The sequence below is a fragment of the Semicossyphus pulcher genome, unplaced genomic scaffold, assembly GCF_022749685.1.
Source record: "Semicossyphus pulcher isolate SPU_LCO1_2020_fin unplaced genomic scaffold, fSemPul1.0.p SCAF_4, whole genome shotgun sequence".
Classification (NCBI taxonomy): domain Eukaryota; kingdom Metazoa; phylum Chordata; class Actinopteri; order Labriformes; family Labridae; genus Semicossyphus; species Semicossyphus pulcher.
The window spans coordinates 22148463-22175607 of NW_027211715.1; the positions used below are offsets into that span (position 1 = coordinate 22148463).

A 27145-nucleotide genomic window follows, 5' to 3' on the forward strand; every position below is an offset into this window, starting at 1 on the left:
AAATAGTATTCAGCCCTGAGGTATCTTTTGATGAGGGGAAAATAATTGAGGGCAGGGGCCCAGTGACGAACACAGAGGGCAGAGACGTGCGTTCATTAGAGTTCCCCCATCGGCAGAGATGATGAGTGAGACCGAGTGAGAGGGGGGAAAAATTAGGAGGCAAGAGTCGAGAAGGGAACGTAGAAAGAGAGCTTATTTGCGAGGCAACCCTGTTAGCACACACACACAGGACAAATCTCTTGTGTGACAGCCATTGTGGGATGACTGACAGTGAGTGGTAGCAGGGGGAAGTGTGTGTGTGTGTGTGTGATGGGGAGGAGGAGGAAAGGGGGGGTTTGTCATGGGAGGCGAGTCCGTTTAGGAATTCCACAGAGGAATCACCTCCTTGGCCTGTCCATGTCGCAGCAACCAATTACCGTGGCTGTGTGTGTGTGAGTGTGAGTGTGTGTGTGTGTGTGTGGGTGCTGAAGGGGAGGTCTCGCCATAAAATGGAGGGGACTTCTCCTAATCACGGCACTCTGGCCCCGCACAAAGGCAAAAAGGCTGCTCGGACGATTTGAATTTGAATAGCATCTCTCCTCCTGCTCTCTTTTTTTCCCTGCTGCCTCTCTCTTCTTCCTCTTTCTCTTCCTCCGCTTCACGCTGGACGACAAAAGCGGAGACAACAAAGCTAGTGCACAAAGCAATCAGGCTAATAGCGCTAATAAGTTGAGCGTGGGGTCCTCGCTCTCAATGTTGACACATTTCACTGTTTTCTGTGGCTAAACAGAGGCTCAAGTGTTTGGCAACCAGGCGGCATAGTATTTTAATGGAGTGGCTACCCCATGCCAGGTTGCCATGTGCTTGGTCTGTTTGACTGCAGAGGAACACAACAAAAGCAGCTCGGAAAAGAGGTGGGGAGAAGATAATTAACTAGCGGAGAAGCCTGAAGGGAAGGATTTCAGGGAAGCAGTCATTAGAGGGGTTTGAAGTTGAACTTTTTTCATTACTTTTTCTGGCTTACAGCAAAATCCCGCTGTCATCACATTTCATTTATGCAGCAGCTAACGCTAGCATGACGAGAAGCCATTTTGTTTTGCGCTAACAGCAGGGAATTAAGCTAGCAAGCAGGAAGCTGGACAAAAAAAAGGTAACTTTGCAAAGTTAGCCGCACGTCTTTTTCTTTAACAACTCTTCAAGGTTGTCCAGACATATCTGTTAGCTCCCCGAGGCCCGGGTTCAGTTATCTTTCAGTTGTCAGCTGATGGGGTCACGCTAACAAAGACGAGCATGCTAAAAAGCTCAAAGCAGTTGCGGTGAGATCCAAGCTAAATCCCTCACCTGTCTGCTCCCTGCAACCCAAGGACTTAGCCCTGTGAAACGACTATACATTCCTCTCCCTCAATAATAGCCTTTCTTCCCCTTTCCTCCTTTTTTTCCCCTTTCTTTTAAGAAGTCTGCTTGTTTGAACAAAGAAATATTTTAAGAGGCTTGTAACTCTGAGTGCTGTGAGTGTGTGTTGGATGCGGCCATAGGGACGAATGCTTCAGTGCCCTCCCCTGTTATTAGGCCTGCCCTGTCATTACGGGATTAGAGTGTAGGGGTTGGCTTCTCGTGTGTATGTGCGTGTACACATGTATTCGCCTGCGTATGATCTCCCCGAGCCTGTTTGTGTTCCTGCAATTTTTCTCACACAATCAGAGCTGGCAAAGAAAACAAATGTCACTGACATTTTCCCTCCCGCGCGTTTGTTATGCTAATCCCAGGTGCATTTGACCTGTATCATAAATAACACTTTCCTAAAGCGATCCGCGGCTTACTCAAACAGTGACTCGCTAATTGAACAGTCTTGGTGAGCGGCGGGAGGTTGAAAAACATTCCCTTGCACGCCGCACGTCACATCCATCACGGCACAGCGTGAAAACACAAGCGCAGATAGTATAGAGATCAGCAAGAAAAAGTGGGAAGAGAAGGAAATAAAAACAGGTCAGACCTATAAATTCTCCGTGGAGGGAAGAGAGAGTGAAAGAAAGATGGATTAAAAAGTCTTGTGCGTCTGTGTACCCTGATTTCAAGCCACACTCGCACTTCTGCTGTGTTTTAAGGCTGAATATTTGCTCTGTTTGCTTCTAACTTTTCTTGCTCTCATTTTACAAGAAAGAATGAAGTTAAACGTAAAGAGCTAACAGGCAAACAGCAGCGCTCTCTGTGTACAGGGGGAGGGTCTTATAGTCACACACAGTTGTTGTTTCTCCCTCAACCTGTCCTTCTGGTTTTCATTCAGCGTATTCTTATTTCTTCTCTCTCTCTCTCTCTCTCAACCAGGCCCATTAGGCAGGCCGCCAGCATGGTCTTAGAAGCTTTCGGCATTTGTTGCTTTAAAAAAATACCTTTCTCTCTTTAATCTGTCTTCCTCTCTGTCATCCTTTATCGCCCACAAAGCACGAGTTTGTCAGTTTGGCGTACGGAAAACGGCTGCTTTGTGCGTGGGCATGCAGCTCTTTATTATCTGGTTTGTTTCGTTTCCTTTGTGTAGGTGTTTGTGTTTATTGTATGTGACTGCGCAGGTGTGTGAATCTGCTTTACAGTCATAAATATTTTAGAGCGCTTCTATTACCTGATGTGTTATTCGCAGACATAACACAATGTGCAGAGACAAATAGGCACAGTGACAGAGAGGGAGCGGCCGGGTTAGGTCGGGGTCAGTTAGTGCTTTTGCTTTGGCCCATTGACTCAGGATTGGTGCTCCACTTTGGGCACAATACACGGCTTTGCTCAACACACAGACAGGTTAAACAATGCAGATGCATCGAGAAGGGACAGGTTACTGCTGCACATGCGCTCCCAATTGACCCTCTGTTTAAACCACTGAGTCAGACTGCGCAGCTGTACGTGCGTTTCTGCATATCTGTCATGCTCACCAGCTCTCGCTCTTTCTCTCATCTCCCCCTCCCTCTCCCTTTGACTCCCCCCCTGGCCTGTCATTGTGTTTCACAGTGTTGTCATTTTCAGCAAGGTCAGCTCTAATGACAAGCCGACAAACCAACCGTACACACGGCCCAGTCATAACAATAAACAGCCGGCAGCGGAGGTGTATCATTTCCCCCACCACACCGGCTTACCTGCCTGCGTAGCTGTAGGTAACAGGTCCCAAATCACACACTGTCACGGTATGAGTCAGGGGAAGTCCCGCAGCTAATATACACTGACACACTTTCAGAGACACGAGTAAGCCCTTATTTGTTCAAGTGACAAATGCGGCTCATTGCGTCTAGAAACAAAAAGAGTTCTTGGCAAAAGCAGACGGTGTTCATGATGCGTTTTAAAGCACGTCCACTGTCAGCACGTAGGGAAATATCGGACGCTGACAGGAGAGGAAGTGTACGTGACAAAGGTCGCGAGCTGGATTTGACCCCAGCGCTGCTAAGAGTACATGATACTCACTTCAGCCTCTCCCAGAGAGACGCTTCCCATCACGTGAAGCGACTCGCAGAGAAGCTTCCAGACCACTTCGCCTCAGGGCAACAAGCCCGAGCTACATCTGAAATCTGATTGTGCGCGGGGCTTTTTTTGGCTCAAAAGATATCTCCCTTTGGCTGGAACTCTCTCAGAAGTCATGTTTTCTCACTGGTGCAATATGAACATAGAGGCATTGTCACTCAAGACACGAGGGGGTGGAATTCAGTGGGAATTTCCAGCTGTCGGAGCATGCCGTCTCTACAGAGGTAGACATAATTCACAAGGGGTATTTGGGGGTGTTTGTCTGCGCCGGTGCTCCTGAATGCAGCGGTGGTGGCAGCAGGTATTTGGGGAAGGGATAGTGAAATCCTAAGGTTTACTCTTTTATTCTGCTCTCAAGTCCCGTTTCCTGTCAGCTTACCTGGGTTTTTTTTCTTCCCTTCAAAGATGAAAGAGGAAGAGAAAACCTCAGAGATGGTAGTGAAGTAGCACAGTGTGCTAAGAGACTTCGTCGGCTGCAACCGAGGCGGGAAAACTGGAACATCTCGCACTTCCTCCCATGAGCAGGGACAGTGCAAGCTCACTCTCTGGCAGTGCCCGTTTCATCATCTTTTACTATCTTGTAGAACAGCACAGTGGTTGAGATAATAACGGTGGCTGCGTACTGCGCCTTGAGCGCCAGGTAGTAAAAGACTCAACATTTATAGTCTTCCTTCCCTGCTCGCACAAAGACGCCGTCTTTGCCAGTAGAAACAAGAGAGCGGAAAGTAGAAGAGATTTGCAGGAGAGGTCCCTGTCCACCATTTTGTCTGTATTGTGTGTATGATGTGTGCGTTTTTTGCGAGTGTGTGCAAAGAGACGGGGGTTACAGTAAGGTACATTTGGAGTGTGTTCAAGTATTGACACAAAGTGAAACCAATTGAATTGTATTGACCTCTGTTCCCCTCAAGAGCACCCCTTTTGTGACACTAACTTTATGACCCCCACTTCCCATTCAGGCCTTCTGCTGGGTTATATATCTTCTTGAGTTTTACAACCTGTTACTTATGTGCATGTGTGTGCGCGCTATCAATTGAGTGTGTGTCCCGCAGCGCCCTGTGGGAAGCGGAACCGTTTCTCAGTGGGACTGAGCCTGTTGTTTCCTTTCCCCTGCATAAAAGCAAACGTCTAATTGAGACTAATTAGCCAAACAAGGAGCTGCAATAAAATGTCACACAATCCCTCACGGATCACCCACCTAGATCCCTGCCTCACTCTCCGGCTGTCTCTTCTTCCTGCCACACGCAGACATACAGGACGTCTTTGTCTGACTGTATCTCTGTCAGCCCGCGCTTTCTGCGGGTTATCTTTGAACAACGCCGGTCAAATCGTCTTATCTCGCCCGCGATACAACTTTTATGACATGCTTGTAAAACTATTGAAAGTTGTGTGGATCTCTGTCACCCTGTTTGTCTTTGTCTGACCTGGTTGTTTTCTCTTTGCTTCCGTTCACAGAGACGCTGATGGACACGAAGTGGGCCACGACAGAATTAGCCTGGACCGCGCACCCTGAGACCGGGGTGAGTTCACTGTGCAGTGTGTGTGTGTGTGTGCTCATGTTAAGACTGATTTATTAATGGAGACACAGACGGGGGAAAGAAGACAGATTGTTGTCCACCTAAAAGAACTTCTGAATGCTAAGTTAAACACATACATGTCCATACGTGGCGAGCAGCTTTGACTCCATACTTTAAAAGCTATACTTAGTGTTGAGTGCGTGTGCCGCTTTGAAGTCCCGTACACCTTCATTGGCAAATCACTCAACAGGATATGTTTTAGGATTCGACACGATGCGCTTTTTAGCGAGCCCAAAAAGATACACTGCAATCCAATTTCACCGACCCGCCCAGTCACAGATGTTCCCTTCCCTTCCCCTCGCCTCAGTGCACTTAAAACATGTGAAAAACATCAGTTTCCTCATGAACTAATCCTTTTAGACTCTAAAATATTTCTTGCCGGTGACCTATTGCACGTCCAGGCATCCAAATCTACCGCACACAAAGTGCCAGTGACAGCCTCATCTTGCTTTCCCATGTGCTCCCCACAAAGGCCTAAAGAGGAGTAAAAAGAGTCTTGACCCCTCCTCAGATATACTTCAAAGACCCCCAGCGCTCCTCCCCTCGCCTTTGTGCGGCCCTCTGACTTGGCCCTTGTGTTTTGAAAGGTGGGCCCCCATTTTTTACATTTTGTTTTTACCCAAACGCCCTGGCAGGGAGATTCCCTCCCCAGCTGTTGGGAAAAAGTCGCCCACCCTCTGTATTCTCCTCTTCCTTTACTTCCAAGTAACTAAGCACTAATGAAGCCCAGCACACAAGCCACCTCAGCTGCAACAATCAGAAGGACAAACCCCCTCGCAGCCTTCTGTGCCCTCCTTCCGCCTCCTTCTCCCATCGGTCTATCTTCTTTTTGCTCCCTCTGCCCCCCTCTCCTCCTCATTAAGCTACAATGCAGCAGAGATGCTCCCACCGGTCCCATGCAGAAAGGCAGAGGAACTGAAAAACGCCTCCCAGTTTCTTTACCGAGCAAACCCGCAACAGATGCTCCTTTTCAGGGACATACATACAGTCGAGAGCCTTTTGCACTCCAGATTTCCCACCGAAAGGCTGGAGAAGAGTTTCCAGCCTGCTTCTTTTGTTTCTTGTTTTGCAGCAATATGTGCCCAAGAGGACGGCTGTCCATGAGTTATCTTTCCACCGTTTATGTTTTCCCTCTTTTTATTCATCCCATGTTTGTGTTTTTACGCACAAAGTATTGTGTGCGTGTTTATTTGTCTGCCTTTGAGGTCCTGAAATGAAACTTTGCAGCCTTTTTTTGTCCGGGGTGATGAGAGCTTAAGAGGAACCGATACTGCGTCCGAAATAAAGCAACAAAGCAACAGACTGAGAGAGCTGAAGGGAAGAGGGAGAGCAGCGAGAGTGAAATTAAATAAAATCCAGAGAAATATCCATACAGAGCGAGACAACCTATAAGGGTAAACAAAATCAATTTCTAAGAAAAACTCTTCGAAACAGACCCACTCACAAACAGACTACAGACACTCTCCCAGGGATGCTGTCCAGCCGAGTGTGAGTCACAGCCTCTCTGTCTTGTTTCAGAGTGTTGCACAACACAGATAAAGCAAGAGATAAAAAGCTACACAGAAGGAGCAGAAGCGGAGTCTATTTCTGCAGGAGACGACGTGCATGCACTGTAGGTGCTACTATTAATGCGACTACTCGCGGTGTAAAAGTGCGAAAGCATTTGTGTCCGTAGGAGGACATTCAACTGGTCTGAACAATGCTTTCAAATACCACATTATGTATGTGCTATGATCTGTCGTATTCTTTCCCCTCTGCGTCAGTCACTCTGTCTGCAGCCTGTAGCATCTGTGCATCATGCATGTCTGCGTGCATGTCAACACATATCTCCAGCTGCACTTCTGTATTCACTTGGGTTTCCATTTTTCGCTATATCATGTGTTTTCATCCATATGCTGTATCATTAATCTTCCCAAACAGATGGGTAATACAAGGGGAATTCCACTTTGTAGCATGGCTCCTCTCAGACTTGGGATGACACCCACACTGATAACAATGTACCAAGTTAGTTGTGGAGGTGATAATTATCGTTGCTGTATCACTGTCTGTTTCACAAACCCCGGCATGCTAAAACATGTAATGAACAAGCTAAAGTGTCTTTCAAATAAGCCTCGGAGAGCTAATTCATACCAACAAGTAGCAGGAAAATAAAAGCACACTAATTGCTTTAGCGCCGAGCTTGTTGGAGACACAGCATTTCAACCAATGCTGAAAGCTAATGGGCTTCATTTTCTAGTTAAACAAAGTAGTTTATCTGAGACGGCATCAAGGCTGCGAACACTTAGCGCTCACAAATGAAGGTTAAAGAATTAAAAAAGCATCAAATAGCAATGAAGAACTTCTGCAGGACGAACTAGTTCTCCATTCAATATTGATATTTAAAGTTGGCTCCAACGAGTCAGTGCATCGCCAAAATATTCAAGGCTTTGGACTTTCAAGGAGGGTGATCATGCGTCACAGTCTGTCGTCATCTGAAAGTTAAATTCAAAGCTGTGGTTGGAAAGGACAAAGAGAAAATGGAGTTGATCGCAAATCTTGCATCCATCTTGTTGGAAATCGATGCCAAGAAACTTGACCCTTTTTCACATGACCTACTTAATTCATCCGGGCTCGGTAAGCAGGCGCTCAGAATGTTTGGCCACTGGTGCGTATCTCAGGGGGGACGACCTCTCTCCAAGACACACGTACACAAAGGAACACACCTACGCAAACATACCCTCATACACACAGAGCAAGCAGACGCTCAGGCAGGCAGACTCACACGAGCAAACACACACAACTTCATACACACCCCCACAAACACTCGGCTGTATTGCTCTTTAGCGGTGGGTGATTTATTATACCAAACTAAATACCCATTGACACTTCATGCTTTTAGCCATCCCATTGACCTGGCTGGCGATTATCGATTCCCTACGGTCGCTTCCTCCTTCTCCCCCCTTGTCGGGCCATCGTTTTAATGCCACGGCAAAGCTACGCCCATACTTTCTCTCCCTCATGGCCTCCAGGGTCTTGGATGAATAACCTCGTCTCCGCCACATCCATATCACAGCCTTAATTAAGATGCTGAGAGCTGCGATGGAAACAACTGGCTCTGGAGAACGAATTTGTGTGTTTACGCCAGAGTTTGGAGAAGGCAAACGATCTGTCGCAAACTTTGGTCCCGGCATTTACATTTCTTTGCATCTAAATGATGCTTATGGCATTTGTATTTTAGTCTTGTGATGTGGCGGGGGGGCTAAGTGATGTTAAAGAGCATCCTGTAATCAAAAGGCCAAAGGGTCAATCTCACGGATTACGTTAGCAGGTCCAACGACTGCCATGTACAGAGTTTTAGCATTCGTGACAGCACCACCGCTTTTATTCCTTTTCCTAGTTTTATTTTGTTCCATTTAATTTCCCTCCTCATTGTCTTTTGAATTCTTTAATGCACTGCCATGCCTCATGCAAATCACTTTGAATTGGCTTTGTATTTGAAAGGCACTATGCAAATAAAGTTGCAAGGCCTTGGCTTAGTTAAAAACTAAATGCACTCCATTTCTCTGATAGGAAAGGGGAGCAGATCCCTCAGCACACACGCACACACACAACGATATATTATACACACAGGAATCGCTATTTGAAGTGAAATGATTTAATCGTGGTGTCCTCATTCGAGATTGAAAAATGCATTAGATTACAGTGTCTCAAAGAAAAGCTTTTACAGTCTAGTTTGCTTGTGCTCATTTAATGAAGCTGGTAATCAAAGTTTAGAAAAATTAATCCCATTTTATCCCAAGTAATTCACCCCCTGGGTACCGTGGTAGCATTGAAAGATGTAGAGGAGTGTAAAAACAGAGAAGCATGAAGGTTAAGCGGCGTCTTTATTAGAGGACGTTGCGATCATTGCTCTGTAATTGAAGCGTAATTGGTTGTGAAGCAATGTGGCTGCTACTTGCAAACAGATATGAGGTAAACATGCTGTGGTGGCTCTGTGGTGGGGAGGTGACAGGTTGCTGTAATTGTGATGAATCTGCAGTTCCTGTCCCCGGCCTTTTTCGCTACAATGACTAGAGATGAAAGGCGTGGCAAAGCAAAAGCAAGGGAATGTAATTGAAAGTATCAAAAGTTCTCTAGGTCCTAACCCCTGCCCTGTTTCTTTTATCCGTTCTTTATCAAGCAGTGTGACTGAAGTTTGGTGAATGGACTTAATAAACTGTCTTGGCATTTGTCAAACTGAATCTCTCAAAGATATCACAAACAAGTCCACCCTCTAACATGTTTATGTGTCTTTTCTACTCGCTTTTCAGTGGGAGGAGGTGAGCGGCTACGATGACGCCATGAACCCCATCAGGACTTACCAAGTCTGCAATGTACGCGAGCTGAACCAGAACAACTGGCTACGCAGTGACTTCATCCCACGCAAGGATGTGCTACGCGTTTACGTGGAGATGAAATTCACAGTGCGCGATTGCAACAGCATTCCCAACATCCCAGGTTCCTGCAAAGAGACCTTCAACCTGTTCTACTATGAGTCTGACTCGGACTCGGCCACAGCCACCAGTCCATTCTGGATGGAGAACCCGTACGTGAAGGTGGACACTATCGCCCCAGATGAGAGCTTTTCCATGCTCGAGTCTGGACGGGTAAACACTAAAGTGAGAAGTTTTGGGCCACTGTCCAAAGCAGGCTTCTACCTGGCCTTCCAGGACCTTGGTGCTTGCATGTCTCTAATCTCAGTGAGGGTCTTTTACAAGAAGTGCTCCACCACCATTGCCAACTTTGCCGTTTTCCCAGAGACGGCAACTGGGGCTGAGGCAACGTCCTTGGTGATTGCTCCAGGAACTTGCGTCCCCAACGCCCTGGAGGTGTCCGTGCCGCTGAAGCTTTATTGCAACGGAGATGGCGAGTGGATGGTTCCCGTAGGAGCCTGCACCTGCTCATCTGGTTTTGAACCAGCCATGAAGGAAACCCAATGTCAAGGTGAGTGTTTGCACAACAGATATCTGAGGTCAGTTCAGAGAGGCTTCCTAGGCAAGGTACAAGCGCTATAGTAGCTGCTGAACTAGCTAGTCTTACCTTCCTGAAAGATAATGGTGGGATTTCCCTTTGGTGATTAATCATTTAGGCACATAGTAACACATGGTTCAATGCAGACTGACTTACAATGTGGGAGTAGTAAGGGATCTTGCTGAAGGCCTTCACCTGGACACATGGCTGTGGACAAATGCTGATTGTCGGCGAGATTGGATCGGTATTGTTTTGGCTACAGGTTACAGCCTCTATCACTGGATTCTCGGGGCTGCCACATTATTATGAGCTATTTATATGCCTTGTAAGGTAGAATAATACACAGTAGATGACACTGTCAGCGGGCCACTGTTCACTTCTCTGACCTCAGTTTTGCCTGGCAGCTGGTTGCTAAATAAATGGAAATGCGGGCGAGGGAAGCTGTTTGCCTCCGCGAGCTAGAAGGCTCTGTGATGGTTTCAGGTCTGATGGAAAACATGACGGGTTCACAGAGGTCGAGAGCAAGGTGAATTTAAACAGCAAGGTCCCGGCTGAAATGGAGTGCAGGTGACAGCGGGAGGATGGGGAAGGATAAATGGAAAATGCGTGTGTGTTGAGGGGTATGGGGGCGTAAAATTAGGCTTAGGGTGCGTAGGTCAAAAGGAGACAGCAGAATGAGAGACAGACAGGGGAGCTGGCGGGGTTATTGATCAGCAGGGTTGGGTTGAGGTGCTTGTGCATGGACAGTTTATGTAGGGTTTGCCTGAGTGGGTTCAGAGGGTTCATTCCTCATCTTAAAGCACAGAGAGAGAGATGAGGTTAGGAAGACCTTTTGCCCAGCACTGTACCGGTGATCAGGCAGATAGGACATGGATACAGCTTTAGGCAGAGGCTAAATATTGATGTGGGCTCAACTAAAGACAGAGAGAGTGTACGTTTGAGAGAGAGCATAAATCTAAAGCCTGGTGTGTGTGGTTAAAAACTAATTTGTTTGTTCCAGGCAGCTCAAGGTTAAAGCCCTGGCGACTGGGCCCTGATAAAATGCTCTCTAATCAAGCTTCACTGGAAACCACAAGGGATAAATCTCCCTCTCTTCACCTCTTCTCACATCGCCTCTCCACTCTCTTCTCCAGCTACTTCCTCGTCGTCTCTTTGCTGTGACTGTACCTTTCTCTGCTTCTCTGTCCTCGGTTTAGCGTGGAGTATCCCTACTGCCCCACCACCGTTGCTCTCCCTTTTGTCTGTACTCGTCTTTACCTCCCCATCTCCCATTCCTCCCTAATCTGGAGGCCGTTGCTCTCATTAATACGCCACCAGAGTAACTGTAAGAATGTCTGCATTAATATTAATCGATGAGCCCCCCTTTTTTTTTGCCTTTCCACTCGTTTGCTGCACATTTTGCACCCCCAATAGTCTTTACTTTTTTCCCTTCATGCTCCACACTTTCCAATTTCAGCATACATTCTAATCAGTTCCTTAAGCTCTATGTTCTGCATGAGAGGATAAGACACAGGGGAGTGGGGAAGAGGAGGGGGGGAAAGCGCCTGCAGGATTAGCATTTTCTATGCCTCCACCTCTTCCACCTCTCCCTCCCTTTTTCTCCAGCCCCTTGTCTCTCTTTCTTCCTCATTCTTCACTGGTTCCTCCGAGGGGGAAAATGGATGAAAGGAAAAGGATGACCCCTTTACTCGCTGGAAGTGATTGATCAGCACTTTCAGCCCTTCCCTGCAAAAAAAAGCTTTTCCCTCAACATCTTTCATTAGGCTAACATGTTCAAAAACCAATACCGTCATCCCTGGCGAGTTGAGAAATGGTTTGTGGTTTACTTTTGTTGAGTGAACTTGTATGGGCGAAGATAAGAAGCAGGTCCCCCACCTGGTAAAACTGGAGGTCATTGCTTATCTCTTTATCAACAGTTCCTTCTGTTAGCCAGTGGTGTGGATGACTCTGATTGATGGTGGAAGAACAAATACGCTTAGTGCTAATGTACACGGTGCAGTCAACTAGCGGTTTTGTGCTAATATTGAACTTTCAAAAAACGGGACAACAGCAGGAGCAGGAAGTGGTCGGCTGTAGATTTGACCTCCAACCTATATTTTCCAACAGGGAGCGAAAAAACAAACGCAGAAGCCGCAGCGGTAATTATCATTCAGGGGGACAAACGCAGCACTGTGGCCTTGACTTTGACGAGCTAACGCACTAGCGGGTCGGCTAATCAACTGGCCCCAGTAAACTTTGACTGTCTTACCTGCTCTTGTCTTCTTTTATTAAGCGCTGCGGCAAACTCATTCATCTTTTAACGAGACTGTTTATCAAAGATATGGAGCCCGCCAGCGTGTTCTGGATCACAGTGCCGCTGTCAGTGTTTCCCCGCACGTCTGCAACTTATCAGCAGAGTTATAAATGTCCAAACGGCTGCTATATAAATGGAGATAGGAGACTAACAAAGGCTAGCAGTGTTTTCATTTGATTAACTAGGATTAACCAATCAGGAACCAGTTCAAGTTAACACTGTCTGTACAGGGAGTGATCTAAGATATACTGTTTGTGTGAAAAGCCTCTTAACATTAAATACACACTCAAGGACAGGGTGGTGTATGTGTGTGTAAAGAAATGAATCTTTGCACAGTTTTGTGTACTATGTATATGTACACATCACCATGTGTTAAATGTGATTCCCTGTGTGTAAGTTCATATGTGTAATTCATGACAGGCTCAGTTAACATGCCAGCGTTTAGGCTCTGAGGGTTCCGTATGTGATTCGGGATGACAGCCTCTTCATGTGAGCTTGAGTTTATGCAAACAGCTACATGCTGCTCAGACACCCTCTGCCTTTGCTACTCCAGTGTGCCAAAGATACACCCCCCATAAGGGAAGGAAATGGGAACACCACAGACACACATGCACCATACACCAATGCAAATACACAAACACAGGAAACAACAACAGTTTTAGTCATTTTTGTTCACTCTAAATTGTTATATGCCATCCTTCAACTGATCCGCTCCCTAAGCCATTTAATCCAGCGTCAATTTAAGTCTAATATTAACATCCTTCCTCCTCCATGTCTCTCTCTATCAGCCTGCAGCCCTGGCACCTTCAAGTCCAAACAGGGAGACGGTTTCTGCCTGCCATGTCCCGCCAACAGCCGTGCCAGCTCAGGAGCATCCAGTGTCTGCTCCTGTCGAAATGGTTACTACCGCTCGGACACAGATTCTCCCGACTCCCCCTGCACCAGTAAGTAAAGAGTACTTTCAACTGGCTGTATCACATCAGCATGATGTCATAAATATAACTCAATATGCTGTTTTCTACAATTGTTTGGAAAGCCAGACTCGTGCACGATTCTGTTCCTAGTCAAAATACTAGATATATTCAGACAATAATCACATGTTTTGGTAGCAATAAAACAAAATAGGCCAACTAATCTGTGTGGGAAATATCCTCCCAAACCGCCCTCTTCGAATGGAGCCCACAATTGCTGATAAAAGCTCTCAGGAGGACGTTCCCACCACACTACACCACACCACACAGAACATGTCTGCTTGCTTTCCCAACATTATCCTGAAACTTTATCATCCAGCCCCCTCCCCTGTCCGCCTGACCACTGAAGTCTATTTGCTCCCAATGCTGCTGTCGCTTTCCATCCAGACAGTGGAGGAATTTTTCTAGTAGCAGAAGTGCTTTCGTCGTTGGGACAAAAAACACACACACGTAGGAGCTAATTCATTCGCTAGTGAAGAGAGAAGAAGAAGATCCTTTTTCGTGTTGCTGGGGTGGGGGGCTGATTCTCCCACAGTGCAGTGAGAGATAAGGCTCTGGTAATTGGATAAGAATTGCCAAGGCTCTGCCAATAGTTTGTCTCACTCGTTCCCCCCAGCACTTACACACGCATACACACACACACAGTGGAAATGAGAATGCAATTCAGATTTGAACTCCTGTCCTCTTTTTTTTTCTAAAGAGCTGCTGGAACATTCTCTTATTATGTGGGAGAAAAATATATCTCGTTAATGCATTAAAAATGTATCAATACCACAGCACACCACTGTGTTGATAGCAGCTATGAAATAATGAATGTATGTGTGTATAATGGTATGTAAACTGTGTTTTGCAGTATGCATCTCTGCCTATTGTCTGCACGTCTCTGTACCGTCACCAAGACAAATTTCTTTACACCTATTGTACATGGAGATTAAAATTCATTCTCATTCCAAACCTATTTTCCTCATCTCATCCACGCTTTACCTCTCTATTTTTCAGCTGTTCCCTCCGCGCCACGCAGTGTCATTTCCAGTGTGAATGAAACCTCGCTCGTGCTGGAATGGAGCGACCCACGTGACTTGGGCGGCCGCGAGGACATCTTCTACAACGTCATCTGTAAGAAGTGCCTACCCGAGCGGGGAATGTGCTCGCGGTGCGACGACAACGTCGACATCTCGCCGCGCCACCTGGGCCTCACCCAGCGCCGCGTGGCTGTCCGTAACCTACAAGCCCACACGCAGTACAGCTTCGAGATCCAAGCGGTCAACGGCGTTTCCAACAAGAGTCCCTATACGCCTCAGTTCTCGACGGTGAACATCACCACGAATCAAGCAGGTAGGTTGAGCTGAAGCCTTGTGGCTACCTGTCGGAGATCAATATTGAACTTGTAGGTTCTGCCAGCTTTCAAAGGCTGCAAAAAGATACAAAAGAATGTAGAGATCAATTTCTTGTATGCATGTAGGAGTATGTTACATATTTCCCTTTGAACAGGGATTGAGAAGGAAGACATTCTTCTGAATGAGCTTAGAAAAGGGACCTTTTTCACACGCCCACAGCATGCTCTGTACTAACACGGCTGCAAATAGCAATAGCGAGGCAGTGTGTATTCAAAGTGTTGAACCTTCAGTATTCTAGCTGCCCACTGCTTCCAACCCACCGCTCCTCCAGCCCACAGCAACAACAGTAACTAGGCCAATGTAGCAATCAGAGCCGAGATTAAATTCTATGTGCAGAAGACTGAAACCCAGCTGATGCACAGAATAATTTAGAGTAGTAATAATAAGCCAAACCATCGCATTATGTTGCTCCTAACACTGAGATGTAAAACGCCCAATAAACTGATGGGGTTAAAGGTTTTGGATTACAATAGGTGGATGGGTGTGTAGGTGGATAGGTAGGCAGGTAGGTAGATCATTTTTACTCAAGGATTTTGGTCGTTTGAGGTCACTTCAATCATAAGACCTCAATAAATTTTAGTGCTGCTAAGTTTACCCTACACTTTTGTTCCTGTGAGCTGGTCACTTTGTTGAGGCTCTCAAGAGCTCTAAAGTTTTACCTTGGATGTGATTCGTTGCTATGTTAAGTTGGCTATATCTGCAGGCTTAGACAACACCGGATTATCCCTCGCTCCTTCCCCCATCATCTCTCTTCTCTCCATGGCCTTGTCCTCCTCACCTCTGGCCTTGAGTTCCTGCCTCTGAAAGATGCTTTAGGAATGCCTTCTGTTTGTGGGTCCCGGACCCAAAGACCCTACAGGGCCCCATGTGAGGGCCTCATTGTTTTACGAAGGGTCCAGCACTAGGCTGACAGGGACCACTGTCCATATTTGGGTGCTAGAGGTCGGTTGGGTGCAGAGAAAGAGGGGTGTAGGCAAAGGAGGGGGCAAGAGAGCATCAACTGTGATCAGATTATCCCTTGGTGTAGTCCCAAAACCATCCCCGCATGTGCATTCACCTTTTAAGAACCAAAATAAATACAAGGGCGGTGATAAGCCCCAGAGGCCACCTCCATGGTTACTGCAACGTCTTCTCCCGGAGGAGGGCCCCTAATCCCCTGGCTGGAGTAACCAGGGGATCTGCCAAGGAAGCATTGTCTTCTGGGGGAGAAAGGGAGACGGGGTGGGCCTGGGTGGACGGAGCTGATGTGGGAGGGAAAGAAACAGGGAAAGTAAGTTTGGGGAGCAAAGAGAGTGAGAGAAACAGAAGGATGTCTAGCCACAAACACAGACAGCAGAAGGGGAAAGTAAATGCAAGGGGGAGGATCAAAGAACTAAAGACTTGGGATTAAAAAGCATGAAAGAAAGGAGCGAGACTGAGATAGTGTAGAGATGGAGGTCTGTTGAGGTGAAAGGAAGATGAAAAGTGAAGACCTGAGTAGGACAGAAATAATCGTAAGAACTTTACTTCTGAAGAGGACATACTAATGGAGATAGACAGTTAAGGTTTTGAAACAAAGGGGACGGAGCAGACTGGGGCGGGGGGTGGAGGGTGGGTGACTCAGAGGTACAGAACAAGCCTGAACTTAGAAAAGAGCAAAGAGAGACAGGAAGGCAGACAGCACTTGGCCATTAATAGGCACATGTGAACAAAGCATAAAAAGCTCAGGTGGGTGGAGTGCCAGTGTGTTTATGCTCTTCTGAGAGAGTTTGTGCCCACCAAAGTTCTCTAGTAGTTTAGCAAGCACATAGCTAAATGTGTATATGTTCCTAAACTTGCCTAGTAGTGTATGGTAGGGAGGGAACTGCAAGCACCAGAGACTTATCCATCAGTTTTCCAGTTTGATTCTCTCGTCACAGGAGAATTAGACATTCCCTCTCCCTCCCTGAGGACTTTGGGAGGGAGAATTTGAGCATTAGTGGGGAATGGTTCTGCATACTAACTATTGGCCGAAGCTTTCACAAAGCCCACAGCCTAAGACTTTGTATTTAGGCTTCTGTGGACACACAAAAGGCATAGATCTTGAAAAGACGTAACACAGAAAACGATCAATAAAGCGGATTTTTTCCCTTTATTTGTCTTGCCCTATGTAGCTCCGTCCGCAGTGCCAACAGTTCACCTGATGGCGGCCACAGCGAGCACCATGAGCCTGTCCTGGCTGCCTCCAGAGAAACCCAACGGAATCATTCTGGATTATGAGATTAAGTACCATGAGAAGGTAAGCGGCAATGTAAGTCAACGCCTCTAATTCAATCCAATTTCAATGACTTGCATGGTCTCTGTTTAATAGGGGTTTCCGTAAGTATGGAAAACAATGTCTCCGCTGATAAACACATGGTTGCAGAGAGAAGAGTCACCATTTCCAAGCTTGTGTGATCATCCTTCCCTACTTTTTTCCCTTTACCCATCCCTCTATCCCTCACTTCCCTTTTCCCTTCCAATCCCACATATTTATATCATGCACTGCCCTTTTCTGTAACCCTAATTCCACCTCTCCCTCTTGCCCTCCCTCTGTTTATATCAGTTTGTTGTCTTGTACTGTTGGATTAACACACAAGTTACAATCCCTCGGTTGTCTCAGGCGGCTAGTGTTTGGTATTTTGACCACTGACTGTCTCTTTCTCTGCAGGATCAGGGTGAGGCCATCGCTCATACCATGACTGCCCAACGGAGCAACGCCCGCATTGAAGGTCTCAAGGCCGGTACACCTTATGTGGTACAAGTCCGTGCCAGAACAGTGGCCGGTTACGGCCGTTACAGCAGCCCAGCCGACTTCAGCACAAACCTGCAAAGTAAGTCACCCTCATAGCTACTTCATTACCCAGGGATATGTTAGGATATTTAGGGCTTAGCAGGCAATACTTCTGTAATAGTGCTGTATGTAAGCTTATGAACATAATTGAGGCTCAAAAGCTTAGAGACCTAGAAGCTACTATAACTATGTTTTCATGAAAAGAACTTGAAAGAGAAATTGACTCATGGTTTGGTGAAATCCATCATGTCTTTGCAATCAGTCAAGGAATCAGCCTCACCTTTTCTGTAACTCAAGTCTACCTTGCAGCCTTTATAAATGCATGTACCCAGGTTTGCTAGTCTTTAGCTAAACATGATTTGCTGCAAACGTGATTCTAAGTTGTGCAAAGTTCTCCAATTAACCAACTTATCTCTGACTTTCTATAGCCGACCCTCCAAAGCCTTTGCAAGAGCAGCTGCCACTCATCGTGGGTTCAGTCACCACCATCTTTGTCTTCATCATTGCAGTTGTGGTCATCGCTATCGTCTGTCTCAGGTCAGAATATAAGCCCTCTCAAAAAGTCAGAACTAGTTAAAGATGAGCATGAGCAACTTGTGCAGCAACTGCAAATAACAGTGTTGTTAAAAAAAACACATCCACAGTGACTCATTTGCTTTTGGGTGGCTCAAAGAACTTCTTCAAACAGCAATGACTTTAAAGAACATTTGTGGAAAATATTTTTCCTTCAAGTTGGAGAAAAAATGGAGATAGCTTCAAATGTCAACTTTGTTTGCACGTCCTCCAAACCACCCCAGAACAGTCTCAGCAGATTTCTATGCCACCTGTGAGGCTACTGAATGCCAGATTAGCCCTCTGAATCTGTGAGTAGTAAACAGCTTTGGCCAAAACGCTACGTTGCTCACTGGACACAGCATGGTGGAGCAGCTGTTGAGCCTGATAGGCCTGCCCTCACGGCCCAGCACTCAGAATCTACTGTGCAGTTGCCTGACCACAAAGAACCCAGATGCGTCCCTGTCTGCTGGGCCCAATTGACTGGGAAGATGCGAGCGGCTGCTCAGACCTTTCAGAAGGTCTGACACTGCATCGGCTGGGTCTTACCACACTCGTTTATCCTTATACCGCTCATTTGTCAGGCTGCAAATGCAGTGCCTGTGTGTATATAGGTGTGAAAGGTTGGCACCCACCGCTGACTAGCGCCCACTGGGTTCCCTCCAAAAGCCAGTTCAGGCTGTGGCTGACAAGCGTGGGCATCAGTCACGCTAGACTGAATAATAATCTCCCTGGCTCCCCTCCTCTACTGCTCCCTCCTGCCTCTACGCTCTCTTCTATTTTCACACCACTACATTGTGTCTCTCTTAGGGTCTTGGCTTAGCTGCTACCCTGACTGCCACAGAAGAAGGAGGAGAAAATAGTAATGATACAAAACACAGAGTTTCGGCATATTCTGGATTGGAATTAGAATTTGAAATAAGATGCAAATCACCATCGGGTATTATTGCCCCGGTTACTGGTTAGACAACAAAGGAAGCACATTAACATGTAATTTCAACAACCCAGCCCCCTCTCTCTGTCATCATCTTTGTGCACATGCAGGAGGACGAGGAGACCTCAGAAACCTTGGTAAAATAAAAACGTTAGGATAAAAATGGAAAGGGAAATAGGAAGGGAGTGAGAGGATAAATTAAAGGCAGATTGAATAGAAATGAACAGTGCAATGTCTGTGGGGCGAGTAAGGCGAGACAGCTGAGCTTGGCGTTTGAGTCTGCTTTTGTCTCGGCTGCTCATTTTGGGGGTACCAAGAGTGAATGGCTTTCTCTTGCTGCTTCAAACAATGGTATGATACCCCTTTGTTTAGAGTTCTGTTACAGTCCCCAAGTATGAATCACTTTACCGGCAGGCATTGATCCAATCTTTATCTACAGTGTATTCCTTGGCCGCAAAGCAAAAAGACTCTTCACCGAGCTACATCATAGCGTGCCTACATTTCTGCAGACATTATTAGGGATCTGTTTTCTCCTCATGCCTTTGTTCCTTTCCAGTACTTGCACCCTGCTGTGTCGAGTCCACATGACTAAGTTTGTGTTTTCATCTTCCCCAACAGAAAGCAGAGAAACGGTTCAGAGTCTGAGTACACAGAGAAACTGCAGCAGTACAGTAAGTCTCTTTGCTGAGATGCCTTGGCTTTTAGCATTATTTACAACACAATAGCTGTATTCCAATACTCTATCTTTAAAATGACCCAGCATCATTAACAAAAGAACAGCTAACTGTTGTTTTTGTGCTGCTGTTGAAATTGTGTTGGATGGCAGAGATTCACTTTCCTGTTCTTGCCACTGAATCCCCAATAGTAACGCCGGGAATGAAGGTCTACATTGACCCCTTCACCTATGAGGACCCCAACGAGGCCGTGCGCGAGTTCGCCAAGGAAATCGACGTCTCCTGCGTGAAGATCGAGGAGGTCATTGGCGCAGGTAACCCACCAAAGCTCCTGAGCTACAGGGGGAAGGCTGCTAGTCACCTCCAGGCCATACCGTTAGAGGACTTCACACCAAGCGGTACTTTCACTCAATTCATCGCTAGCCCTCTACTTGCTCCCTCCCCTCCCACACTCGTCACCTCTTAGGAACTCCCTTTCCAGTCTTACAGACGTGTCCAGCACTGTCCTGTGTTTAAACATTACTAGCCATAGTATGTCCTCTTTAAGTTAGCCCTATCACCCTTACATTGATGTCAGTGCTATGTGGATTTGGAGTAAATGTAATACCTTTTGTACGGCAGATTATCATTTCACCCCAAGTCCAAAAACAGAACTCAATCCTGGAACAAGATATAGCAGCATGAGGAAATGTATTTAGTCGAAATAAGTAGGAATCAGCAATAATAATTTGTGGCTGATTACATTACAAATCTAATGGATGCTGAGTTTGGACAATGCAATACTGCAGCCCCATACAGACAGAATTTATATCTCTTGGGAAATTTTAATCCTGTCCAAATGCAAATGTGTGCTTTTACTTCTCTTATCTCTTCTAGGCTTATTATTTTTTTGGCACACTTGTTGGCCTTCCATTTTTTAAACTGTCTATGCAGTTAGAGACTTGGTGTTTTAAGATGTAACTATCAGAATTTGCTCATGAATTCACCCTGTTTCCAAGTTTAATTTCAACACCTATCCTCATTTGACTTCTGATGGATGTAATATGAGAATTTTTGCAAACACTGGAAGGCCATGTGGAGAAACTGACCCTATAGGCTTATGGAATGGGTCATACATTGAGTAGTTTCATGTGTAGAAACCAGGGGAATGTGTTAGGATATAAATCCTTTCTGGATGGGGCGATATTCAAATGTTTCCAGGATTGGCCGTCTCTGACCCCGCCCACAAGAACCTCTTTATTAAAGAGTGCTTCTACTGGAACTCACTACATTTGACTTTACACCATTTCCACTACGTGGTTGTGTCCCCTCCCTTAGAAACCCTCCCTGATCTTTGATGTTGTAGATAGTAAAATATTTAATGTACTTGATATACTTGATAGTAATATATATCTGCTCAAAAGCTGCAGGACTGTGCTAAATGAGGATGAGTTTTCTTAGCATTGTTTCTGAGCCAAAATGGAGGACGTTGTGATGGCAGAGATGGGAGTGTCTACTACTGCTTCTGCTACTACCATTACTACTGCTACTACTACCTCGAGAGCTCTTCTACTGCTGAGGCTACTACTTGAAACCCGTCGCTCCCCAGCATTCGCCTTAAAAGTGACAAACCCTCAACCCCTGTCTTCCCTGTCCCCCTCATCTCCTCTACCCCTTCCTAAATCCATCCCCCCATTCCTCCATTCCTCACACTCTCTCCCCTGACCTCCCTCACTGTTGTCACCTTTGCACCCACGTCGACGACACATCGCTCTCATCGCCTAATTTTCTTGCACACGCTTGGTGTAGACTCTAAACGTAAAGCGTCCACAACCCCCAAAACCCCCAAGCTTCTATCTCCACCTATCTCCTCCTCCTGTGCCCGATACTCCGACCCCTCTGAAGCTTAGCACCACCCCCCCCCCCCCCCCTCTCCTCTGTCCCCCTCAGCTCCTTCAACCTGCCACCCTGCTTTACCAATTTTTTTCCAACTCTATATCTTCTCACATTCCGACATCATGCCTCACATTCATCATGCTTTTTCGTTTAAACCGTAGCTTAACAGCACAAAGTCATTGTATGCTCCCCCCTATCACCATCATCCATTGACACTGGCCTAGAGTCCTGGCTTCTCTTGCAGTCCCCCCCCTGTCCCACCCGTCCTGCTACCCTTCCCTGGCTCCTTGGTTCTAACCAGTTAACTGTACCCTCTCCCCTCTTTTCCCCCCACTCTCCTCCACTCTTCCATCATGCCTCTCTCCCCTCCCTCTTTTTCTCTCTCTCTCTTCTATTCCTCTTTTTGCTGTCTTACCTGGACTCTCGCAGGAGAGTTTGGGGAGGTGTGCCGCGGTCGCCTCAAGCTCCCTGGGCGCAGGGAGATCATCGTAGCCATCAAGACTCTCAAGGTGGGCTACACTGACCGCCAGAGACGAGACTTCCTGTCCGAGGCTTCTATCATGGGCCAGTTCGACCACCCCAACATTATCCGTCTGGAAGGTGTCGTCACCAAGAGTCGGCCAGTGATGATTGTGACCGAGTTCATGGAGAATGGAGCGCTGGACTCTTTCCTAAGGGTGAGAAAAAACAGGAACACAAACACGTTACGCACAAGACAGACTCTATTATTAGCTACTAGCTATAAAACATGTATTTGGGATCTTATCAATAATGGACTATACAACAAAAAAGTCCATAAGATTCTGCTTGATCTTGCTTTTAGTTATCTCAGTTTCTTTGGAGCAAAAAAGGTCTGCAGCAGAGCTTAAAATCTGACAAATGCTGCATTCAGGCAATCGGTGACATTTACAAAGAGCTCATTCTGCAATGAATCATGGTGTCAAAGTCACATCATACTCTGTCTGCTATAAAAAGGAGAGTGGAGAAGAGATGAATGAAGGTGGATAGATAGAACAGTAAAAGACTTTAAAGTGATAAATGTCAGGATATGAAAAATGCAGGCAAGTCGACATAAGAAACTTTGTTAGATATCAGGCAAAAAGAAAGACAGGCAGGACAAATAAAGGTAAAAAAGGGTACCAACACAAATATATATCCCTTTGAACATGCAACCTTGATCTACAATCCAATTTATCCCTTTCATTCTCTCTCTACCTTTGCCAGCTCAATGACGGGCAGTTCACAGTGATCCAGCTGGTTGGCATGCTGCGCGGCATCGCAGCAGGCATGAAGTACCTGTCAGACATGAACTACGTGCACAGAGACCTGGCTGCCCGCAACATCCTGGTCAATAGTAATCTGGTGTGTAAGGTGTCTGACTTCGGCCTATCCCGCTTCCTCGAGGATGACGCGACGGACCCAACCTACACCAGCTCCCTGGTAAGTCATGGCATATGTGTGTGTGTTTGTGTAAGTGTGTGTTTGTGTTTGAGATCAATGTTTAAAGGTGCTACATGTACTTTTTTAACATCAATACATCATGATTAAGTTAATGTTAGGAAGCATGTTTGGAAGTTGCTGCATTGGCAAGTATTACTTTTAAAAAATGGATCCTTGGCATATCTGATCAGGTTATATTTATACTTTAAATTGCAGGTAAAGATTGGAAAGATAAAAACAGTCGGACTTTAACAAAAATAGTGCAACTGAATTAGTTTTCTTTCCTTGAATTTGTGGCATTTTTGGGTAAAAAAACTTGTGGACACTCTTGTTCGACTTTCTTGCTGCATGTTTCCCTTGTAGCTGTGGCAGATGAATCGTTGTTAAAGAATTAAGGGAATGTTTGATGCGAATTAATGACTCGTATTCTCACAAGACACGTGTCAAATTGGCAAAGGTGGTTACGGCACATAGGCAAGGTTGGATTGTCATGAATGAACATGAACTCTGGTGTTAGCCGGGCAGCGTCCTCCGGCTTGTATACAAAAGTGTTGTTTGTATGCTCTGGGTCTGTTGTCTTCTTAGAAACTAAAAAGGTTCTCTCTCATTCAGCTAAATGTTTCTGAGTATTGTACAATGACGGATCATAAAACAGATCCTTTAGTAATTTAGAGTAAAGTAATCACTTCCAGCATGTCTATCCTGTTTAGTCAAAGCCCCCAGAGCAATGGAAGGAAGCGTTAGGGATGACAGGTCTCTTGGAGACAGAAAGCAACGGCGTTAATTGGGAAGCGTGTTCTTTACACTGCTGGCATGACATTAGACTGGAAACCTGATGATTCTGCGAGCTCGCTTTTTCTTTGCTCAGGCAGATGCATCTGCTCAGACAGACTTTGTGTTGGCTACTAAATCATGTCAGGCGAGCATGACGTGCCACTCACCTAGTAGCTACATAACTGATTCCATGAGGGGGATATATTGATGTTGAAAAGTACACTTTGTAGCACATTAAATATTATAGCTTCACGTGTTTGTACGTATCATTTTCTGTAGCTGTGTTACTAACCCTTGTGTGTTTGTGTGTGTGCCGTTTGGGTCGCATGCACCCATGTGTTGTGCATCAACCTTTCCCTTAGACTGTTTTTCTCACCCTCTCTCTCCCTCTTGTATGTGTGTGATCCTGTGTTTGTGCTCCATCCCTCCAGTATTTCATGCTCACCTACTCATTCGCATATCCACAGGGAGGAAAAATCCCCATCCGCTGGACGGCTCCCGAGGCAATCGCCTACAGGAAGTTCACCTCAGCCAGCGATGTGTGGAGCTACGGCATTGTCATGTGGGAGGTGATGTCGTACGGCGAGCGGCCGTACTGGGACATGAGCAATCAAGACGTAAGCTGACATTTTTGTGTCTGATAGATCATTTGGAAAAAGAATTTCCATGAGTAGCAGGAGCATTTTGCATTACAGGATATAAATGTAGATATTTAAAATTCTAATAGATTTCAACCACTTCTCTATTACTGTCTAAAAGCCATTCCCTCTCTACAAATCCACCCACAACTACCACTCAAAGCTAATCTTTTTCTAGCTCTTATTTCTATGTATTCCCTAAAGCCTTTTCCCTGTTTATCTCCGACTCTCCTATCATTTCCATCATCCATTCGGCTCTTTTTCCCCTCACCTGATCGACCCATCACTCTCCGTGTATCTACGACGTCCCTCTAAAACATACCCTGCGATTAGAAGTCAACGTGATTCTTCTGTCGTACTTCCGCAGGTGATAAATGCCGTGGAGCAGGACTATAGACTCCCGCCGCCCATGGACTGCCCCACAGCGCTGCACCAGCTCATGCTGGACTGTTGGGTGAAGGAGCGGAACCTGCGACCCAAATTCACCCAGATTGTGGCCACGCTGGATAAGCTCATCCGCAACGCTGCCAGCCTCAAGGTGGTCACCAACAGCACACAGTCCACTGGGTAAGTTGGAATATAGTGATACTAAAGTATGTTGGTCACAGCTGTGATCCGAGCTCCCTGGAGGTCCTTGTGTAGTTTTTTCATGCGATTTTCCTAAAGGGCATTGATGTCTAATTATGATCCTATTAATGTAATATTAGTGCTGATAGCAGGCTTAAAATCTTCTGGTTTTATGAAGTCATACGTTCGATTAGACCTCCTAGACTCTTGTAATGGATTGCAGTAAAAGGTCATTAGTTTATCGCAAGAATTCCCCCGACTTTTCAGCCGTGAGAGCACAGGCCGAGCTCTTTCATTTCCACCAGAGCAACCGCAATAATGATTTGCACTGTGCAAATATTCCTTATCCGAGTTGATATGGTGTACAGGAGCCACACTGACTCAGCTGTAACAATCTCTTAACACCTATGAAGTGTGGATTTCTTCCCGTACAACTCTTTAGTTCTCACAAACGCAGCCCGGGCCATTATGCAAATCCAAATTACCATCGCTCAATAAAGCCCTTAAAGCAACTCCCCCGCCAACTGGGAGCTCAATCAATGATGTCACATCTACATTTAGCTGCACTACCTCTCTGCGCAACCTGTTTCTTGGAAAGAATTCGGAGGATAGAAGGTGGCAGAGTTGGAGCGACAGAGAGGGGAGGGTGACCTACCTATCCGTCCCTGCATCAGGGTCTTTCTGTCTTGAGGGAGGGCCGCAGACAATCCTGGTTCAGGCTCATGGGGGAAAGCAGGGTCTCGGTTGGCCACCAGAGCGACGTTCTTGGAAGATTAAGCTTGCGGTTAATTAGCTCGATTAGGGCGATGCAAAAAGAGTTGGGAGCGCCTTTTAATTAGCCACTAACGAGATTTTAAACGGGCCAGCGGAGAGGTGGCCTCCTGCCGACGATCCTAACAAGGGAAGAGTGAGAGATGATACTGTCATCCTGGTCGGCACTGAAGGGTGGCTGGAGGTTAGCTAACACTGTCTGGCATATAAGGCACTTAGGTGTGATTATGTGTTCAAGGCATGTCTGCATTGTTGCATCGTTTGGTGATGTTATTTCTGTCTTCCTGTTGTAATTGTATGAAATGTAACGGTCTAACAGATCTAACCTTAAGACCTAGCAAAGCTGCAAAAGTCCCACCCGTTGACCTTGAACAAAGCTTGGCCTTTAACTGTCTCACTAGCTAGTACACAAGCTTTCCTGCTCTGTTTCTGCCTGTGGCTCACATGTGGCCAGCAACTGCTTGGGCCTTTTTGAAGCCAACTTTATAGAAGTAGCACTAACAATACTCCATTAAGAGAAGCCAGAGTCTGGTGTTAACGACGGCCCCAGGCCTTGGGCTCCGAAGCGCAGGCCTTATTAAAAATCACTCCATCTACACCACTCAATGGAGCCTCTGTATCACTGTTATTAACTCCCCCTCCATGCCTTTTTCTCTTTTCTCCCTCTTTCTCTCTCCATTCCTCTTTTAATTGTTAATGAATCTAATGCCATCAAAAAGGATGACAGGGATCAGCAGAGCAGAGAGGAGGGGAGACAGTGGCGCTCTTTCAGTCCGCCTGCCCCCTCATCTGTTTCTCCTCCTTCACCTCCTCTGCCTCCACCCCCCCCCTCCACCTCCACCTCCACTCTTCTTCATCCGCTCCACTTCACTTTGAGTTGTAGCACAGTTTTATTAAAACTCCCAAGGTGGCCTTTCTATCTGGAGCATTGATCAGAACAGGGGGATTGCTTTTTCAATAGAAAGGCCCTTTTGCGCTGTCAACAGGTGCGCAGGCACGTAACATGCAAAATCAGGAACACTCACAGATTAAAGGACCTATTGCACGATTATATACAAGTACACACAGATCCAGACACTTCTTCCATGTTTCGCCAGCATCAGCAAAGTCATGAGTCAGTCCTACCAGGCAGCCACACTCATATGCGAGCAGCATCTGTGTTTACATTCCACAGATTTTCTCTATTGTCATGAATCCCAAGATGTTTGTCTGGCTCTATGGGATTGAGTCTCACACATCCTTTGTCTAGCCAACCTTGGATGACATATTAGAAACACCCTAAGAGTAGCGTAAAGCCTCCTACTTATTATAACTAGTTAAGATCATGTGGCACTAATTTGAATTGAGCTGACCCGGCATCATCACACGGGATCCAATCTTTCCAGATCAGATTCAAACCACATTTGTAGGCGGTGCAACTCAGTA

At 46.2% G+C, this 27145-nt stretch overlaps 1 protein-coding gene across 8 annotated transcripts in view; it reads left to right on the plus strand.

The window, feature by feature from the left end:
- LOC138607414 (ephrin type-B receptor 3-like) overlaps positions 1 to 27145 on the plus strand; it is a 58872-nt gene that overhangs the window by 24176 nt on the left and 7551 nt on the right. For 2 of the 8 annotated variants that reach the window (XM_069680005.1, XM_069680010.1), the window contains exons 2-14: positions 4933 to 4997; positions 9344 to 10016; positions 13125 to 13280; positions 14307 to 14642; positions 16837 to 16973; positions 17373 to 17535; positions 17924 to 18032; positions 19600 to 19652; positions 19835 to 20053; positions 21960 to 22207; positions 22755 to 22970; positions 24212 to 24361; positions 24750 to 24949. In XM_069680005.1, coding sequence (XP_069536106.1) covers positions 4933 to 4997; positions 9344 to 10016; positions 13125 to 13280; positions 14307 to 14642; positions 16837 to 16973; positions 17373 to 17535; positions 17924 to 18032; positions 19600 to 19652; positions 19835 to 20053; positions 21960 to 22207; positions 22755 to 22970; positions 24212 to 24361; positions 24750 to 24949 — 2725 coding nt within the window. The remainder of the gene's footprint in view (positions 1 to 4932; positions 4998 to 9343; positions 10017 to 13124; positions 13281 to 14306; positions 14643 to 16836; positions 16974 to 17372; positions 17536 to 17923; positions 18033 to 19599; positions 19653 to 19834; positions 20054 to 21959; positions 22208 to 22754; positions 22971 to 24211; positions 24362 to 24749; positions 24950 to 27145) is intronic. The other 6 variants (XM_069680009.1, XM_069680011.1, XM_069680008.1 and 3 more) reach the window with 5 other exon arrangements.